Raw genomic sequence first — 19,784 nt, forward strand, 5'->3', positions numbered from 1 at the left:
TAATTGTAATTTTACTTAGTTATGATAAAAGATAAAGTAGATATAAATATTGTAACTGTAATTCTTGCTTGATACCTGTTTTGTTATATGTAATTTTATTATGTTAAACTTAAAACCTTCCCTTTTATTAGACAGAAAAGGGGAGGTGATGTATGCTGTGAATGTGTTTTATTGCCATTGGTTAGTAAAGAAGCAGTTTTTGGCCAATGGCTTAACAGAGTAAAGCCAGGCTGAAAGAGATATAGAGAGAGTAGGTGGAGTCAGGGAGAAGCCAGGTAGCTACCAGAGGAGAAAGATGCAAGCCGCCAGTTGGAACCTTACCGGTAGGCCATGAGCCCCCTGGTAAAATATAAAATAGTAGAAATGGGTTAATTTAAGATATAAGAGCTAGGGCTGGAGAGATGGCTCAGTGGTTAAGAGCATCACCTGCTCTTCGAAAGGTCCTGAGTTCAATTCCCAGCAACCACATGGTGGCTCACAACCATCTGTAATAAGGCCTGGTGCCCTCTTCTGGCCTACAGGCATATACACAGACAGAATATTGTATACATAATAAAAATAAATATTTTTAAAAAATTAAAAAAAAAGAAAAAAATATTAAAAAAGAAGAAAAAAAAGATATAAGAGCTAGCCAAGCCGGGCGGTGGTGGCGCACGCCCTTAATTCCAGCACTCAGGAGGCAGAGGCAGGCGGATCTCTGTGAGTTTGAGGCCAGCCTGGTCTACAACAGCTAGTTCCAGGACAGGTTCCAAAAGCTATAGGGAAATCTTGTCTCAAACAAACAAACAAACAAACAAAAAGAGTCAGCCAATAAGAAGTTAGAGCTACTAGGCCAAGCAATGATTTAATTAAGACAGTTTCTGTGTGATTTACAGTGGAAGTCTGGGCGGCCGGGAAACAAACGAGCAGCCTCCCCCAATGCAAGATCATCCTCAGACACATATGGAATTTGAGGCCAGCCTGGGGTTCATGGGGGACCCATCTAAACATTCTCTCCCAGAGGTCCCCAACATGAAGAAATCCAAGCCTAGCGTATATCCTGCTAGGTGATCTCTGGACCCCTGAACTTCGCTATATTCCCAGTTCTTCCAACAAAGTCTGGTACACAGTGGGAGTTCACTAAATACAGCAGAGTCAGCCGAGACCTGCAAAGGGTCAGCTTCCTCACAGACGTGAGGTTCATGATGGGGAAACTGAGGCCAAGGGCCAAGGTGCTGACCCTGGGCTATGTGACCACGGACAGACGAGTAGGCAGGGCTGGCACTTCTAGCATGACTGTGTCCCCTGGGATGGTCTGAGGGGCAGTCAGCCTGGCTGGAGCCAGGTGAACCTGTCGGAAGATGCTGGAAGTGTCTGGGCCGATTATGTGGTCTTCTGGGCTTTCACGAGCAGTGATCTTGGGGAAATGGGGGAGTTGAATCGCCTTCCCTGCTTCCCAGAAATACCTGCTCTTCGCCTTGACCACAGACCACAGCTCCCGCCCCATGCCTTCTTGTTCCTACTTTTGGGGCTGGATCGTTGGCGAGGTGCCTCTTTCACCTGCAGACCTTGCCAGTGAGTTGCCATCCTGCCGCTGCCATGCCCAGGACTGGATGCTGGGGTTGCCTACTGTTGGAAGTGGCAGCTGCCTGGGTGAGAACTTCAAACTGCCATTAAACCCTACCCAAGGTGACTCCGGTGACTCCAGGCTAGTCTAACTGCTGAACCAGGAATGGGGTTGTGGGCTCCTGGAGGGATCTCAGCCATCTCAGGTACAGGCTTGTGGGATCTGGGTTCCCTTTCTTTATGTTTTTATTTTTACATGTGTGTTTTGCTTGCATATCTGCATGCATGCAGTATTTGAGGAGGCCAGGAGAGGGCACCAGATCTCCTAGAACTGGAGTTACAGACAGATGTGAGCCACCGTGTAGGTGCTGGGAATTGGTGCTGGGAACTGAACCCGAGTCCCAAGACTAGCCAAGGGTTTTAAATGATGGACCATTTTTCCAAGTCTCTCTTTTTCCTCTCTCTGTGTAGTTTTAGAGGCTGTCCTGGAACTCACTCTGTAGCCCAGGCTATCCTTGAACTCACAAAGATCTGCCTGCCTCTGCCTCTGAAGTTTTCGAAATTCTGGGATTAAAGTTCTGAATGCACTACCACCACCTAGACTGACCGTTTTTTTTTTTTTTTTTTTTTTTTTTTTTTTTTTTTTTTTTTGAGACAGGGGTTTCTCTGTAGTCCTGGCTGTACTGGAACTCACTCACCTTGTAGACCAGGCTGGTCTTGAACCCACAGAGATCCATCTGCCTCTGCCTCCCAGTGGTGGGGATTAAAGGTAGCCTTCTGGAATGCTTGGTGAGCACCACCACACCCAGTCAGAATGCCCAAGCCCCCCCCCCACCTCTCTCTCTCTCTCTCTCTCTCTCTCTCTCTCTCTCTCTCTCTCTCTCAATTTAGGGAAGGTCTCAACTATGTAGCCTTGGCTGTCCTGGAACTTTCCATGTGGACCAGGCTGGCTTTGAACCCACAGAGATCTGCCTGTCTCTGTCTCCAGAGTGCCTCTGTTTACCCCTTTCCTCTCAGCCCAGACTCCACCCCTGCTTCTTGCCAGGGCTGGCCCCCACTGGCCCATCTCCCTATCCTGGGCGCTCACACAGCCACACCTATCCCAGTTTGTTGTGGGGCCAGGAAGAGACACCACATTTCCAGCACTACATGGTGTCTGCTTCAGTGGCTGTCACCACTGGGGAGGCTGTCTGCTTCTCGTCAGCTGTCCACTGCTTCAATACAGGTGACATTCTGGGGCCACTAAGGGATAAACTAAAGGCCATCAGAAGCTAGAATGTGCCAGACAGGACCAACTCCTCCCCCTGGGGCACTTTCATGTCACTGCTGGGAATAGCAGCACTGTCTGGGAATTTCAGTTAGTCAGAAGACTGGAAGACTGAGTCAGGATGATAGAAAATTGAAGTTAAATTTTAGCTATAGACTGGGAACCTGTTTCAAATAAAAACAAAGAAACAAACAAACAAATAAATAAATAGTTGAAGTTGAATAGTAGCTGCTATCCCTAGAATCCCCCAGTGAGGGGCTGGAGGCGTGGTCAGGGTGGAGCCCCGCCTAGAATCCCCAGTGAGGGGGATGGGGCGTGGTCAGGGTAGAGCCCCGCCTAGAATCCTCCAGTGAGAGTCTTGGTCCGGGCATGGTCATGGGTAGAACACTAGTCTAGCAAGTAGCTTGAAGCTTTTAGTTTCATATTCAGCACTGCAAAGTAGTATCATGGAAATAAGAATTATAGCAAATAAGTCTGTGCTTAATAAATAAATAAGAACTGTGCTCAGTTCCAGCGTGTTTTTTATAACTCTTTAAATTGATATGGCAAGGACTGGAGCATCGCAGGAGTAGAGAGCCCGATAAACCTGCAGACAGGGAGGGGCTGCATGAGCTCCTGACACAGCGAACTGGTGATCTTACCCGCTTGTCCCCCACACGACAGCATCCCAGTTCCCAGCCTGCCATGCAGCTGCAGGAGGGTGACTGGCAGACCCGGGCCCACCTGACTTCTGAGTTTATTTCATTTTCTTGTGGGTTGGGATGAACTCTTTTCATTTCTAGACAGAGTCTCACTGGAGCTCAGAAATCTGCCTACTTCTGCTTCTCAAGTGCTGGGGTTCAAGGCGTGTGCCACCACACTTAGTCTGAACCCTTTTCCTGCATTCTGGGAAAGGGCTCTGTTACTGGTCCATGCCTGTGATCTTGGAATTCTGTTTGAAAATGGCTGGCAGGACCTTGGATTTCTGAATCCTGTCTTTCACCTCCACTGCCCAGAACCCTCCATAAATCCTGCCTCTGTCAGAATCAAAATCAAAGCCAAGAGCCCCGAGGCCCTGCTTCTCAAGGAAGTTCTCAGAACTGGCTGACAGCTGAGTGAGTGTCTTAGGATGAAAAGGAGGGAATGAGGGCTCCATCTGGGGTGAGGTTCCCTAAAGCCAACTGACATCTAGTACAGGTGGGGAAACTGAGGTAAAGGTGCAGCTACTTGGAGTAGTCCCTCCCTGGAAGTCTGGTCGTTCTGCCCTCACCTCAGTGAGCGTCGATTGGCAGGAGACCTCGCAGAGGCTCCCTCCCGATAGCTCCACAGCTGATGGGTGCCGGTTCCTGAAGGATGATGTCTCATGTTCAGGAGCCCGGCGTGGGTGGGGCTGGAATGGTGGGCCTTCACCCCCGAGGACATAGGGAGTTATGGAGAGCTAAGGAATGGAGGAAGCTGAGAGGTAAGGTGGGGTGTCATATCTCTGGTCCAGGACGGAGATGCCTGAAGAGGAGGCGAGGGTCCTGATGGTGGGTGGACCACAACTTGTACTGATTCTGTTTATTTTATTTACTTACTTACTTACTTATTTATTTATTTTTGTTTTTGGAGACAGGGTTTCTCTGTATAGCTTCGGAGCCTGTCCTGGAACTCTGTAGATAGATCAGGCTGGCCTTGAACGCACAGCGATCCACTTGCCTCTGCCTTCCGAGGACTGGGATTAAAGGAGTGTGCCATCATTTCCTGGCTTGCTACTGATTCTTGACAGGGCCTGTACCTTGGTGTCCCTGAGGGGACCCTAAAGGAGGAGCGGGTGGCTCCCCCAGCTGAAGGGCCCAGCTGTACTGGGCCCTGCTGTGAGGCTATTGTTATTGCCACCGCCGGCAGCCGCCTTGTATCCTGCTGGGGCCTCTGCCAGGGCTGATGGAACTGAGTGTCTGCCATGCTCTCTACCCACAGTGGGGACCGCCAGTGGCGTGGTTTCTGCTCCTATGATGGCTTGTGTATGAGGAACTGAGGCCACAAGAGGGGTCCAGGCCTGGGTCCCCCTAGCGTTTGACTAAAGGGAGAACCGAGCCCCAGGAAGGGGAGCGGTGGCTGAGAGACGCACGGAGTTGCTCCGTTCAGGAGCAGGCTTTGTCCTGGGACTGTAGGTATAATCATACGAAGCCCGCCAGCAGGGGGCAGAAACAGCTGCGCTCTCAGCAGCTCGACTCCTAAAAGCTGATTCTTCACTATGGTGGGGATTTTCACTGAAAAGAGAGCCCGGGAGCCGAGATTTAACAGACTTCAGCTGTTTCGGGAGACACTGCTAAGCAGGCCGTGTATTGCTCAAAAACCCAGACCTGTCTGTGTATAAGAGACTCCTTTGGAGGACACAAGCCCCCAAGAGTGACACCTAGCTCTAACCTTATTTCTCACTCCAGGTAGACTCTGGGGGACCCTTCTTGGTCTGTGGGAGCCCGGCCCATGACTTTGTCTCCTTCTCAGGTCTCTGGTGTGGTGACCCCAAGACTTCAGATGTCTATACTCAGGTGTCTGCGTCTGTGGCCTGGAATGTGGTTTGGAGAAGTTCCTCCCCTTGTTCTAGATATTCTGTGAGGGATGTTGGCCTCTCAGCCCCCACTGGAGTGGAGATGGATGGCTAAGAGCTGGCCGGAGAGTCCTGGGAACTTGGGGCTTGGGCTGCAGGCATCCATACTAAGTGAACAGAGGCACTGAGGGCTAAGAAGGTACATGGTGTACGGCCGATGTGTGCCCTATAAGGAGCCCACTTAGCCAAGGCCCTTCCACAGCTCCTGCACCCACCAGGCTCCCACACCATAGGCCCCCTGTTCAGGTGGCCCCTGGGCCTTTGTGCGTTCTCTGTTCCCTTATGGGCAGCAGTCTAAACCCCACTAACACATACACAGGGAACTAATATATATAGTGACGACAAAAAAATAAAAACGGTATCACTCCGTCCCTGAAATCGAAGATGAGCCTGGCCTGCTATGCTGAAGTTGCCTCAACACAGTAATCATTGTGTCAGCCTTCACTCCTGAGCCATCTTGTCCCTGTACCTCTAAGACCCAGAAGGGCCCACTTCTCCCTCCCCTCCACTTGCCCCATGCTCCCCAGGAACCCACGAGCACGTGCCATATCTTTGGAAGCTTTCATAGGTGGTCCCACGCTCTACCCTAGTCTCCAGGCTCAGAGAGAAAAGGCAGGTGGTCCTGGTCACCACAGTGGTTTTATCATCTTTATTTCTTTTGTGAGGCAGAACCCCAGGATGGGAGAAGCTGCCTCGGCTGCCTGCTAAGGACACTTTTTGGGATACTGCAAGAAAGGCCCAGCTGAGGACTTGAGGGAGGATAAAAGACCCTGGGAAATCCTTTCCCCCACATGGGGGGCTCTCGCATGCTCCTATGATTCTCGGTATGTGATTGAACATTTTGTCTTCCTTTTTTAAGTATTTATTTATTTATTTTGAGACAGGGTTTCTCCGTGTAACAGTCCTGGCTGTCCTCGAACTCACAGAGATCCTCCTGCCTCTGCCTCCCAAGAGTTGGGATTAAAGACATGTAAAAATATGGGCCTGTATAATATGGCCCTAAACCACCCGATCCCTTTTAAGTTTTTTAGAGATATAAGGTTTCAGTCTGGCCTTAAACTCACTGTGCAGTCAAGGCCGAGCCTGTACCCCTGATCACGCCCATGTCTGTTTTACATGTGGGAGCTGGGAAGCACTCTAGCCACTGAGCTACAGCCCCCATTCTTCGTGGTCTCCTTCAAGGCACATGTGGGTAATTCTGAGTGCAGCTGTCAGAGGGAAGGGTCATGCCCCAGGCAGCACCTGACTGATGGGTAGGGCTGGGTGGGCACTGGGTAGAAGCTGATTCTGGTGTCTCCAGAACAGGGCAACAGGCACTAGAGTGACTGTGGAGCGCTCTGGGCACAGTGAGTCCTGGCATCCACTGGCTACCCTGGGCCTGCCAGTCAGTCACGGCCTGGTGGAACGGATAGGGAAGAACCCAGTGTTTCTCTGGGCTGAGGCCGAGAGGCCCTGTGTGAACAGCAGTTGTGGCGGACACACTACACTACCACTGACCGTGCCCTGAGACTCAGCTCCAGTCTGGAAAGCAGGCAGAGAGATCAAGCAGGGGTCTCTGTGAAGCTGCCCTCCTTGGAATCCTAACTTGATCCTTGTACCTGGTGATGGCACATACCAACTCTTATAAAACCTCCCTTCAGTCCTTGTGATACATGCTCAGGATCCTAGGGGACCCCAAGTGCTTTCAGGCCAGGTTTGGGGAATGTCCATGTGACATAAATTAGAATCTTTTCTGTGACAATAAATAATTGGGACGGCCTCAAATACCAGGCCCAGCTGCTGCAGCTCACAGGAAGTTCTCCTCCTCCTCTGGTGGTACTTTGGGGGCACCTGCAAGGGTGGAGGAAACGGGCAAGAGTGAGCGCATGTGCTATCCCTTGGAGGACCAACGCCCAGACCCACGGAGTCTCACCTGTGCAGATGCCCGGGTGGCGAACTCCAATGGAGCGACCCAGGAAGCAGGTGGCCTGGCGCAGGTGACACGAGGAGATGTAGGTAACGTTGTTGTTGCCACAGAGTTCCTGGCCGGGGCTGGAAGGCACCGGGCAGGGGGCAGAACGACACACCACACAATGAGCGCTGCCGGTCTGGTCCACAAGGCACGACTGGGGGCGTGGGCACACTACGTGAGCGCAGGACTCTGTGGGCCCGAGAGAGGGCGGGTCAGGTCCTGGATGAAGTTTCCACTCAATGAGTCCAGCTACCCTTAGACTAGGACTCCACTAGAAAGCCCCATTCCTAGGACTTAAAGGTACCGCCACTCTTCAAGCCCCGCCCTGGAACGCCAGCTCCAAGCTGCTGTCAAGACCGGTCCCCTTGAAGACAATCCCCATCCCGGCTGTATTAAGCCCCACCCTAAAACGCGAGTCCAGCTCACCTCCGTCAAGCCCAGTCCTTCAGAGACAAGCCCCGCCCCCAGGACAACGCCCCATTCAGCCGTCAAACCCTGCCCCGGTCTGCCAAGCTCCACCCATCAGGTTGACTTCATGGCTCCACCCACGTTCCCCCTCCCAGTCCATCCCGAGCCTCTTTCCCTGGCTGCGCAGCTTCTCCCGCGCCAGCACTTGTGAGGGCACGCTGGCCCGCAGGGCTGTGGAATGCTACGTGCTGCTGCGCACAGCCCTGCCCCCGGACACGCCCGAGAGTTGCAGTTATCCCGGGGCTCGGGCTCAAACTCTGAAGCCAGCCTGGCGACTTTGACACCCACCTGACCTGACCCTCAGGCCCCTCCGTAGAAGACGGCCGTCGTGGCCACGCCTCTACAGAGCCCATTTACCAACATTTGCCCCCCACCCCGTACAGGTCACGCCCTTCAAGGCCCTGCCCGGAGTAGCCTAAGCCCCACCCATTTCAGACCATGCCCTTAAGTAGGCCCAACGCTCCCCGAGCGCCTCGGCTCCAGGCTCCGCCCCTGCTTGGTCACACCTCCCCTAGTCCCCGCCCCTCAGCTGCCCGACTCCACCCATCATCATGCACTACCTCCCCGTCTTATCTCCCGAAACCCCGCCCCCAGTCCCCGCTTTCATCTTCATGGCCCCGCCCCTCCACGACCGCGGCCCTTACTTTGGCAGCGGCCTCTGTACATGATGCGTAGGTCCGGGTGTCCACGGCAGCGCGCCACGCGCAACTCGCACTCGTCCCGGTAGGTGGCGCCATCAGAGCCGCAGACCTGTAAGCCCGTGGGAAGCCCCTCGCAGTCGGGTGCGCACTCGCAGTGTGGACGGCCCCCCACCATGCGGCACGCCTTGCCGGGTCCACACTCCACGCCGTCGCAGGAATCTAGGGACACAGGACGTGCACAGGTGTGCTTCACACGTGCCACTGGAGTCCAGGTTCACCTTAGCGCACAACGACTGAGTGAACGTGCCTACAGGGCTCCCACTTGGGGGAGTGGAGAAACTGAGACTCGCCTAGACAAAGTCTTGTGTTGGGGTTTCCACCTTGCCCCACACAAGACTTTATTTTGTTATCTTGAGACAGCTTCTCCAATAGCCTAGGCTGGCCTTGAACTCCTAATCCTCCTGCCTCCTACTTCCCAAGTGCTGGGAATCTGGGACTGCACCACCACTCCTGTCCCTGTGTCCCTTTTAATACGTTGTTCAGCCACCATTTTACAGATGGGAAAACTGAGGCTGTTATGGCTCCAAGTACAGGAGGACTCCAACACATCTTAGCTTGAGAACAGCAAGATGGACTCAGAATGGACATCCTTCCCTCTCCCAGGTCAGTTGCTCTGTGGGTCTGAAGAACAGACATTGAACTCACTGGAGGGAGGTACATTACAGGGCCCGCCCACCCACCCACCTGTGCTTCGGGAACTGACCCTCTAGCCAACTTGAGGAAACCGAGGAACTAAAGGGGAGGGGCAAATTCCTGTCCGCAGGACCCAGGGATGCAGGAGGCTGGAGAAGGCAACCATAGGCCCTTAGGCCCAGGTCAGGCCGTTCTGGCCGTGTATCCTCTTCCCAGAAGCTAGGGCTGGGGTCTGGAGGAGGGGCGCATGGCAGTGGGCTTGGGACACAGCCAGGCTGATCTGACATTAATCCTATCCCAGAGGCCAGTGCGGGTCTGCAGCCTTGACTCCTGGATAAGCTGTCTGTGGCACCCGGCCCTCCTACACACAAACTCCTAATACCCTCCATCTAACCCCAGCACTCTCCCCAGGCCCACAGAGAGACCACCGGGACCCCACCCCTCACCTACCTTTGCAGGGCAGGCAGTGCACCAGGCCCAGGAAGCCCAGCAGGCTGATTTTATTGCCCGGGTGAGTGAAGTTGGACCAGGCTGTATTGATGTTGCTGGAGGAGCAACACTCCTCCCGACTGACGTCTGTCTTCAACACCAGGCTGCAGGTGGCCTCTCTGTCCTGCTGCAGCCAGCACACACCACCTATGCGGCAATGGAGGAGGAGGGTGACCCCGGACCCCAGCTCTACCTATGAATTATTCTGTGCGTACGTTCTTTGTGTGGCAAACTCCTAACCAACCCCCAACACTCCAGGACTAATGCCCCCTCCAATTGAGAGATGCCCATTGCTAATCATGGATATCCTGCCCCCCAACACGGGAGAAAGGCACAGAAAGCCACAGTTATGGTCCTGACTCTGCTCTGTGGGGAGCCCTCCTCCTCTGAGTCGCACCCCAGTGCTCCACCACCAGCTCCTGCCCAGCCTCCGGCCTGAGAACTGGCACCCTGCCCAGCCCCTTCAAATGCCAGGCACTCGGCATGTGAGGGTCTGTGGGCCTGCACTGGCTTCCCGCCTCTGCCCTGTCTAGACAGTGCCCAGGGCAGCCGAGCCCCCGGCCTGCAGCCCCCCCTCGCCTGACCCGCCTCTTACTCACTCCAACTGGGGAACATTCCCTCTGCGTGAGCTCACTCCCCTGGGATGGGACGGGGGACGCGGCCCTAGGGAAGGGGGCTCGGCTCCCCTGGAGGCCAGCAACCCTGCAGGGCGGGGTGGAGGCTGGAACGCAGAACCCTCGGCTTTCTTCACCCTTAAATGGGGACAGCTGCATCCCCTCATCCGTGCTCGGGAGACACTACCGACCGCCTTCCTCGAACTGGGCCCCAGCACCTCAGCAAACATTTTTCAAAAAAGGGAAACTGAGGCTAGAGCTCTCCCAGCCAGATGCAGGTACACCATTCCAACAGAGGCGTTCCATTTAGGGGATCCTGAAACCCTCCACCCAGATGGCATTAGTAGGTCCAGTCACCCAGAGATGTCTCTCTAAAAGAGATGTCTCTCTAAAAGAACCACCCACAGTGCCACTTACAAGGTTCATGACCCCAAGCCTCAGTTTACCCATCCTGAGAACGGGGATGGAAAAAGTACCCACAACTTTGGGTTCTGTGGTCTCATGGGAAAGGAGGTAAACAGTAAGAGCTTAATAAATAAATGTCAGTCCTCTCTTGAGGCTGGAGGTGTGGAGCACCCCACTCACCTACCCAACCAGAGCGCACCCCCAGACATCCCCCTGCCGCATTCCGCAGGCCACGTGGGTGGCCCACTCTCCCGCCCCTTCCGCCCAGCCCCACTCACCGGGCGCGGAATCCCCCGAGCCCATCACGGCACCCACGGATCCCACTGCCCAGACCAGGGCTCCCCAAAGCAGCGGCCACAGTGCCCCAGGACACATGGCGAGTGTGGAGCAGCGGGGACTCTGTGAGTGCGGGCGCCTCGGCCTATAAAAGCCCAAGGCGGGCGGGGCCGGCGGCGGGCGGGGCGGGGCGCGGCGGGACGGACGTGTCCCCTAGGCGCAGGGCCCGGGCCTGCGCGGGGGTGGCCGCCGGGGGCAGGCCCTGTCCCATCTGGGAACCAGACAGTTGTCTAGAAAGAACAGTCCACAGTGGGGTCAGGTCACAAACTGCGGCCCGGGGGCATGATCTGGGAGTTGACTAAGGTGGACACCTCCAGGTGTCTGTGTTCCTTTGGGGTCTCCACCTGGTGAGTGTCTGGAAGTACGGGCTGGGCATGACAGTGAGGTTGTCTGGTTTCTTTAGCCTCTGGTTAGACCTTCACACTGACAAGCCCCAAGGAGGCAAAGGGTGCCCCTGAGCTGTTCCCAGCTGTTCAAAGGCTCATACCTCTCATTCTAGCCGTTGGGAGGCTGAAGCAGGAGGATTGCTGTGAGTTCCAGACCAGCTGGGGCTTCAGAGTGAGTCAAACTGTAGTCGAAGTCATCAGTAGCGAACTCGGTGGGCAGAGGGCTTGCCCAGCATGCACGAGCCCTGGACTCTGTGGGCACGATGGTGCACACCCTCCTTTCCACCTCGCAGGCCTACCGGAAGGCTGGAAGATCAAGGTCAGAGGGAACTTCAGACCAGTCTGGGCGACCCGAGATTCTGTTTCAAAAAGGACAAACAAAACCCAGGAGTTAAGACTGACTGCCACATAAACAGGAGGACCTGTTCAAAAACTCCAGCACCCGTGAGAGACACTGGAGACCGGAGGGCTCGCTGGGCTCCCTGGCTGAGAGCCTAGCTCCAACTTCGGAGGGAGAGTCTGTGTGGAAGGGTTAAGGCCAAGAGCACTAGAGCAGAACACCTGATGTCCTCTGGCCTCGGTGGGTGCATTTGTGTATCTGGACACCCCCCCCCCCCAGAAATCATCAGGCACGGAGGCACACCCTAAAATCCCAGCACTTAGGAGTTTCACAAGTTCAAGTCCAAACCGGTCTGCCTAGGGAGTCCAGAGCAGGAAGACCCTATGTCAAAGCAGGCGCTTGGGAGGCAGGGGCAGGCGGATCTCTGTGAGTTCGAGGCCAGCCTGGTCTGCAGTCACCAGGGCACGGTGAGACCCTGCCTCAGAATAAGCACAGCAGAAAGATGGCTCAAAGGGTGAGGTGCTTGCAGCCTGAGAACCTGAGTTTTGTCCTCAGAACACAGACACTCATGGCAGGAGACCTGATTCCTTCAAGTTGTCCTCTGACCCCTACACCTAGCTGTGGCACATACACAAAGAAATGTGTGCTGAGGAGTGGGCGACTGTCTGCTCCTCCTCTCAGGGAGAGCACTTAGGATTCCGGCATAGGTAGAACATAGGTGCCATGGGATTCCCACAGTCCGTAAGGGTAACTGTTGAACCCAGAACCTCCTAGATGAGGGCCTCCAAAGTAGCCAGGTTACTCTTCCTTGAAATGCCCTTGAGACCTATGGAGTCATTCGTGGAGTTGAGATAATTAGTGGGCAAGCCGTGGTGTTGGGGAATCCCAGTGACCAAGGCTGATCTAGTACTATCCTCACCCAGCTCATGGTTTAGAGAAGAAAACATACCTATGAGGGCCTGCAGAGAAGACTCAGCAGGTAAGAGCACTGACTGCTCTTCCAGAGAAGTGGGGTTCAGTTCCCAGCACTCACATGGAGACTCACAACTGTCTGTAACTCCAGTTACAGAAGATCTGACACCCTCTTCTGGCTTCTTCAGGTACTGCACACACATGGTGCATAGGCATGGCAAAAGAAGCACCTATTCACATAAAATAAATATATTTGAAAAATACACAGATAAATTAATCTAGAACTAGAAAATACAGAGGCTACTATAGGGAGCACTGGGTTTCCTGAGATCACCCCCATCCTCACATCTACTCCAGACCCCTTCAGGTGACATCTTCCCCCCAATGCTTGGCGCCCTGAAGTTCCTGCAGATCCATTGGCTGTAGAAGGCATCCTTTTCCTCACCATAGCTGTCCTGTGCCAGTGAGGAAGGATACTGACCTTGGTCTGCCCCCTGGAAGTCCCCTAAGGGTGTTCCTAGGTTGGAGTGGGGCACAGGACCCTATGTCCTCACCAAGAGTTTGCAGGAGGGAGTGGAGGGGGTGGACAGCACTGACCTTGGCCGAGGCCTGACCCCTCATGCTGGACTGCTGTGGCCTCGCCCGGGTGAATCAAAGGACCATTGTGTGGTTGGCACAGGTTCAGGGCCCCTCTCCGTCTTGCTCCCACATACTGGAAATCCACGGGTTCCCCAGGGACACCCTTGGCACAGTGTCCCCAGCTCAGCCTTCTCTTCTGCTGCCCACTTCTGTTCCTGACTCACGCCCCGTGATCTCTGCTCGGCTTCCCAGGTTTCTCTCTCACCCAGACCCAGGAGCACAGAGGAAATGACAGGCTCACGACCCTGCGACCCCTGACAGCCAGAAGAGCCCGGAGGGTGAAGCCATGCTTGAGATCAACACAGGAGGCCATGGCTGACTGAGGAGAGATTTGTGTGTGCGTGTTTGTGTGAGTGGTGGCCAGAGGCCAGGGCCCACACCTGATTGCTCTCCCCCTTATACTTTGAAATGGGGTCTCTTAGGGACACTGGAAGTGAAGTCACTAATTCAGCTAGACTGGTTGGCCAGAGCGACCCAGGGATCCTTCTGTGTCTACCTCCCCAGTGCTGAGTTATATCCACACACCCAGCTTTGTCCATGGATGCCAAGGATCTCAACTCAGAACCCCACGGTTGTGTGCCAAGCGTTCTGCTGTCAGCCACATCCCAACCCTCATTTCTTTTTGACAAAAAGTCTGGCTCTGTAGCTCAAACTGGTCTGGGCCTCCAGATCATTCTCCTACAGCTAGGCACAAAGAAAGGATCTGTTGGGCTTAAAAGTCTGAATGATGTGCCTCGAGGCACACAGGACAATTTTAGTGGGGCAGACAGGACAGTGGCCTCTAGTTATCCAGGTCTCTAACCCAGAGCCTGGGGATCTGTCCCTAGTTACAAGAAGCTATCCAGCTAAGGACCTTCCAAGTCTTGAGTGTGGTGTCGTGATGCTGCACACGCGTTCATTCCAGGCTGAGGCAGGAGGATGACAAGCTTTGGCTACTCCCGGCTGCACAGAAAGACAGGGCCAGTCAGGTGTGGTGGCATGCATCTTTAATCTCTGTGGTTTCAAGACCAGCCTGGTCTACTAGAGTGGTTCAGGACAGCCAGAAAACAATGACATTTAGAAACCCAAACAGATAAACAGAGTCACAGCTCTAGCTCCAGATGTTGGAGGGGCAGGAAGTCCTGGGCTCCACCCCGGCAGACCTGAGAGACCAATACTCAGAAAGGGGAAGCCAACTGCTCTCCCCCTCCATCCTGGGAAGGCTCTGGGAGTCCAAAGTCATCCAACACTATATTTTTTAATTGATTTTTATTGAGCTCTACATTTTTCTCTGCTCCTCTCCCTGCCTCTCCCCTCCCCCTTCAACCCTCCCCCAAGGTCCCCATACTCCCAATTTACTCAGGAGATCTTGTCTTTTTCTACTTTCTACCTCCCATGTAGATTAGATCTATGTAAGTCTCTCTTAGTGTCCATATTGTTGTCTAAGTTCTCTGGGATTGTGATTTGTAGGCTGGCTTTCTTTGCTTTATATTTAAAAATCACCTATGAGTGAGTACATGTGATAATTGTCTTTCTGTGTCTGGGTTACCTCACTCAATATGATGGTTTCTAGCTCTATCCATTTTACTGCAAAATTCAAGCTGTCGTTATTTTTTTCTGCTGTGCAGTGCTCCATTGTGTAAATGTACCACATTTTCCTTATCCATTCTTCAGTCGAGGGGCATTTAGGTTGTTTCCGGGTTCTGGCTATGACAAACAAAGCTGCTATGAACATAGTTGAGCACATGTCCTTGTGGCACGATTGAGCATCCTTTGTATATATACCCAAAAGTGGTATTGCTGGGTTTTGAGGAAGGTTGTTTCCTAATTTTCTGAGAAATTGCCACACTGATATTCAAAGGGGCTCTACCAGCTTGCATTCCCACCAGCAATGCAGGAGTGTTCCCTTTTCCCCACAACCTCTCCAGCATAAGTTGTCATCAGTGTTTTTGATCTTGGCCATTCTTACAGGTGTAAGATGGAATCTCAGAGTTGTTTTGATTTGCATTTCTCTGATGACTAAGGGTGTTGAACACATTTTCTTAAGGGTCTTTCAGCCATTTTAGATTCCTCTGTTGAGAGATTCTCTGTTTAGGTCTGTACTCCATTTTTTATTGAATTAAGTGATCTTTTGGTGTCCAATTTCTTGAATTTTTTGTATATTTTGGAGATCAGATCTCTGTCTGATGTGGGGTTAGTGAAGATCTTTTCCCATTCTGTAGGCTGTCGCTTTGTCTTGTTGACTGTGTCCTTTGCTTTACAGAAACTTTGCAGTTTCAGGAGGTTCCAATTATTAATTGTTTCTCTCAGTGTCTGTGCTGCTGAGGTTATATTTAGGAAGTGGTTCCCTGTGCCAATGCATTCAAGTGTACTTCCCACTTGCTTTTCTATTAAGTTTCAGTGTGGCTGACTTTATGTTGAGGTCTTTGATCCATTTGGATTTGAGTTTTGTGCATGGTGATAGATATGGGTCTGTTTTCATTCTTCTACACCAACACTATATTTTGAGTTCAAGGTCAGCCTGGGCTGCAGGAGCCCTGCTCCCATATTTTCATTTTTAGACTCGGCCTGGTCCACTCCCGTCTAACTTGCTGGATTGGAAGGCTGAGCCCACAGCTGCAGGCCGCTCCTGCCATGGCCAGAAAGAAACCAGCCAGGCAAGATGCAGAGCCAGTGGGGGCCCTGGGTTCAGCCTGAACTCCTTCCCTGTAAGTTGAAGACAGTCATTTCCTGGGCTTGCTTCAGCTTCCAGGATGTGGGTTGTGGCTCTCTGCAGGACGTTCTAGGCCTTCCACTCTGGAGATGAGAACTTGAGGCCTCCCCCTCCAGGGAAGAAGAAGTGCTGCTCAGAATGGAGCAGAGCCTAAAGACTCCACAGTGACTGCCTCTAGGTCCACACCACCCGTGGTTTTCTATAGCCATAGGACACATCCAGGTACAACCACCTAAGCTCCAGGTCCTTCCTGTTTGCATCTTCATGTCAGCCCTTCCCCATAGCAACTCTCCTCTGCTGATAAGGAATCCAATCTTTAAACAAAAAGGTTTATTTTAAATTATCTGTATATGTCTATCTGTGGGTAGGTATTTACATATGCATGTAGTTACCCCCCCCCAAAAAAAAGGCCAGAAAGGGGCCAGAGCTTCTGAAGCCGTGAGCTGCCTCACATGAGTTCTGGGAACTGAACTCCAGTCCTCTGCAAAAGCTATACATATGTGTTGTTAGTCAGAGCCATCTCTCCAGCCCAAGGGAATCACGCAGTCCCGTCTGTGACAGAGAGCAGGTCTGTCCTTGGTGACAGTGGTGAGTCTGAGTTAGCGGAAATGGGTCACAGTGTCATCAGTCATCCCGGGAGATGGAGTGAAGGTCCAGCCTGCAGTGTCCGCACAAGTGTGGTCTTCTGTTTGCTACAGCAACAAAGTTGCGAGCTGTATTTTCCTTTCTATTCTGTGGCAGTTTTGAGGACAAATCCCAGAGTTCTGCTGTACTGAATCCAGTCCGTCTGGGCTCTTTTTTTGGGGGGGGGAGGGGCTCTTACAGTAATTTCTACCACATTTACTTGTGTGTGTGTACATGGGTGCATATGTCATAGTGCGTGTGTTTGTAGAGGGCAGAGAGCAACCTGGATCCCTCTTTTCACCAAAAAGATTCTGGATATTGAACTCAGGCCATGAGATTAACCCAAAGAACCATTTTACTGGCCTCAATTTTGGCATCTTTTTGTTTTTCTAGCACTGAGGATTGAGGCCATATAATGGACATGACCTGCCTCTGAGCATCACCCTCAGCCCCTCATGGGGAATTCTAGGCGGGGCTCCACCCCGACCACGCCCCCAGCCCTCACTGGGGATTCTATGCATGGCTCTACCCTGGCTGGCCATGCCTCCAGACCTTCATTGTGAATTCTAGGCAGGTGCTCCACCCCTAAACAGCCAGTGGTCCCTAGATCCTCACTGGTGTTTCTGGGAGACGGGACCCTCTAAACCATGCCCTTGGCTCTTTGGTTTTTATTTTAACACATGGTTTCACTAAGTTGCCCAGGTTGGACTAGAGCTCACTCTGTAGCCCAGACTGGCCTTGAACTTGTGATGCTCCTGAGTCAATGTCTCCTGGAGCTAGGATGACTTGTCCTCCAGATACAGTAATTGAACAGGAACCTCCAGAGTTCATCTCAGAGGCGCTATTGCTTAATGGGGTGGGGTGTTGAGCAGCTGGGCTGTGTGCTGGGAGAGCTGGGTGAGGAGTTCGAGTCACTGTACCACAGAAAAGGCTTGAGCTGTCCTCAGAGGGGGACATTCATCACATAGGTAAGACAAGCTTAGGGAGGAAGCGTGCCTCTGCACATGATTTCTCAGGAACACACAGCTTGTATCTTGGGCTCCATGGTCTGAAGAAGGAAGAGACTTTTGCAGTGAGGTTCACAGGCCCAGGAGTAAAAGACCTAGGAAGTGCCTGTGCCTCTTGTTGATCAATGGGACTGAACCGAGGGGGTCATTGGAAGCCTCATGATATAGATGAGGCCCTCCTTCCCAATCTGTTTCACCAGTCACCTGTTTACCAGTGGACCACCTCAGGCCACAGCTCCCAGGTACAGGACTGGATGTGGGCCTGGCTGGCCAGTGGCAAGCAGCAAATACAGGGGAATGAGGTTCCCACGAGGTAAGCCCTGTCATGGTTCCGAGAAAGGTTAAACGATCTGCTCGGCGCCAGATAGCAATGGCCTGGTGGTAGGTCAATTCATGCCCACTGCCCAGTAACTTTTATCAACAACCCTGAGCTGCCCCATGGAGGGTATCTCCAATGAACGTCGTTGTGTTTAAATGACTCTGGGGCTGCTTTGAAGTCTCTGCAGGACCACCAGACTTGGCGCTATAAAACTAGGTCCCATTGATGTGGCCCATGCGCCCTCTGGTGGTCAACGCCGGAATGAATGGAATCGTGGACAGAAAGATGGCTGGCTAGTGAGCAGGTTGAATTTCCCCTTTTTATAAAAATCCCAACTCCATGGAACTCCTATCCTTTCCTCAAAACTTTGGTTCCAATGCACCCTCCTGGCTCTCAGGAAGTCCTTCTTGTGCCGTCATACACATCTAAGGTCGGTCTAGAATCCTATCCTTTCCCCTAACCTCATGGGGTTGGGGTGTTTGTGTGCATTTCGTGGATGCTTGATGAATGCTGAGTGAATAAGAAAATAAATACAGGAACTAGCTTCAGGAATATTCTACCCTAAAAGATAACGCAGGTTTCATCCTCTCTTCAAGGGTCACACAGACATACAGACTGGCTTCAAGTTAGAGGTTCTTCCTTTGACCAGAGAATAGGTTCCTTCGCATTCATATCTCGAGTTGTGTGGGACGCCTGATGTGCACCACCCAGACATAATACTCCTTTCTGCCTGGCGTTGTCAGTTTATCAGGTGCACATAATTGTATGGAGGAGGGCAGTGGAGACCAGGGGAGAAGGCGACATTGGAGCTGAGACTTGGACATGAGAAAGAAGGACGCACTGGGAATTCTGGGGGACTGTGCATTTGGAGAGACACAGACAGTGCGAATAAATGCCCGGAGTCGCCTCCGTGCTGGCCTGGTGGATCAGAAGGGATAAGGACGGAGGGAAAAGAGGGCTTGGCAGATCGAGAAGAGGAGCAGACTCCTAGGCCCCGCCCATCAGCCGCCTCCAGGGGTGAGCGGTTGCCAAGGCGACTAAGCCCCGCCTCTCAAGCGACTGGGCTTCAAGCGGCTGTACCTGGCTTTCCGAGGGCTCTCCATCCAATCCTGGTTGCCACAGAAACTCAACCCTGTTGACTACAGCCCCTCTCCCGAGCTAGTCACCCGCTTTCAGGCTCCGCCTCAACCTCCCAGGCCGGTTGCCAAGGAGACGGACCTGCCCGACGCGGACCACGCCCCGAGCGCCTAAGCCCGCCTCCAACCGGCCCAGCTTGCTAGCCGAGTACCCAAGGAGATGAGCCCGGAAGCTTGAAACTTTGGCTCCACTCCAAGCTCCTAGGCTGTTTCCACGATTGGTCAGGTCTCCGATCCTCCTTACCAAGGAACCCTGGCCCCGCCCTGCACACCGTACAGCAACCGTACAACCGTACCGTACAACCGTACAGCCGGGCAGCCCCTTGCTCGCGGCGGCTTCCAAGAGGCCCCGCCCCACCTAGGTTACCAAGAAGCGTCTCCTCCCCAAGTAACTCCTCCGCTCGCTTGTCCCCCGTCCCTGACTTCTCCCTGCATCCAAAGCCTGACTTCACCTACGAAAGTCGTCGTCAAGGAGACCCGCCTTCGCGCCGTTCCGGAATTTCCGAGATCTTCAAGCATGACTCCGCCCCTACTCCGGTTGCCAAGGCCTCACAGCTCCGCCCACTCCTGATAGGCCCCGCCCCAAAATGCTCTGCTGTCCCGTTACTGCCCACCTCCGCCCCGGTTGCCAAGGAGATTAGGTTCCGCCGCCCGGTCGGGAGGCTCCGCCCCTCTCGCTCGGCCCGTGTCTCCGACTTCCGGCCGTACCTAGTTTGTCCTAGTGCGGCCACTGTCCTCCACGAGGCAG

At 53.2% G+C, this 19,784-nt stretch overlaps 1 protein-coding gene across 4 annotated transcripts; it reads right to left on the reverse strand.

The window, feature by feature from the left end:
• Nucleotides 1-6,018: 6,018 nt before the first annotated feature.
• Nucleotides 6,019-19,571, reverse strand: Fstl3 (follistatin like 3). Of its 4 annotated transcripts, none has more exons than XM_087909445.1 (6): nucleotides 19,493-19,571; nucleotides 11,469-11,726; nucleotides 9,588-9,773; nucleotides 8,448-8,663; nucleotides 7,297-7,554; nucleotides 6,019-7,214 (listed from the first exon to the last, which is right to left on the reverse strand). In XM_087909445.1, exons 2-6 carry the CDS (start codon nucleotides 11,473-11,475, stop codon nucleotides 7,171-7,173), a joined length of 711 nt encoding a protein of 236 aa, XP_087765571.1. In that variant the 5' UTR covers nucleotides 11,476-11,726; nucleotides 19,493-19,571; the 3' UTR covers nucleotides 6,019-7,170. The 4 variants fall into 4 exon arrangements, with proteins under 4 accessions (XP_087765571.1, XP_087765570.1, XP_087765569.1 ...); XM_087909444.1 differs by having other exon boundaries at nucleotides 19,489-19,551; XM_087909443.1 differs by lacking the exons at nucleotides 11,469-11,726; nucleotides 19,493-19,571 and adding an exon at nucleotides 10,924-11,071 and having other exon boundaries at nucleotides 7,297-7,524.
• Between the last annotated feature and the right edge of the window lie 213 nt (nucleotides 19,572-19,784).

Source organism: Myodes glareolus, chromosome 8 (genome assembly GCF_982192425.1).
Source record: "Myodes glareolus chromosome 8, mMyoGla1.1, whole genome shotgun sequence".
Taxonomy (NCBI): Eukaryota; Metazoa; Chordata; class Mammalia; order Rodentia; family Cricetidae; genus Myodes; species Myodes glareolus.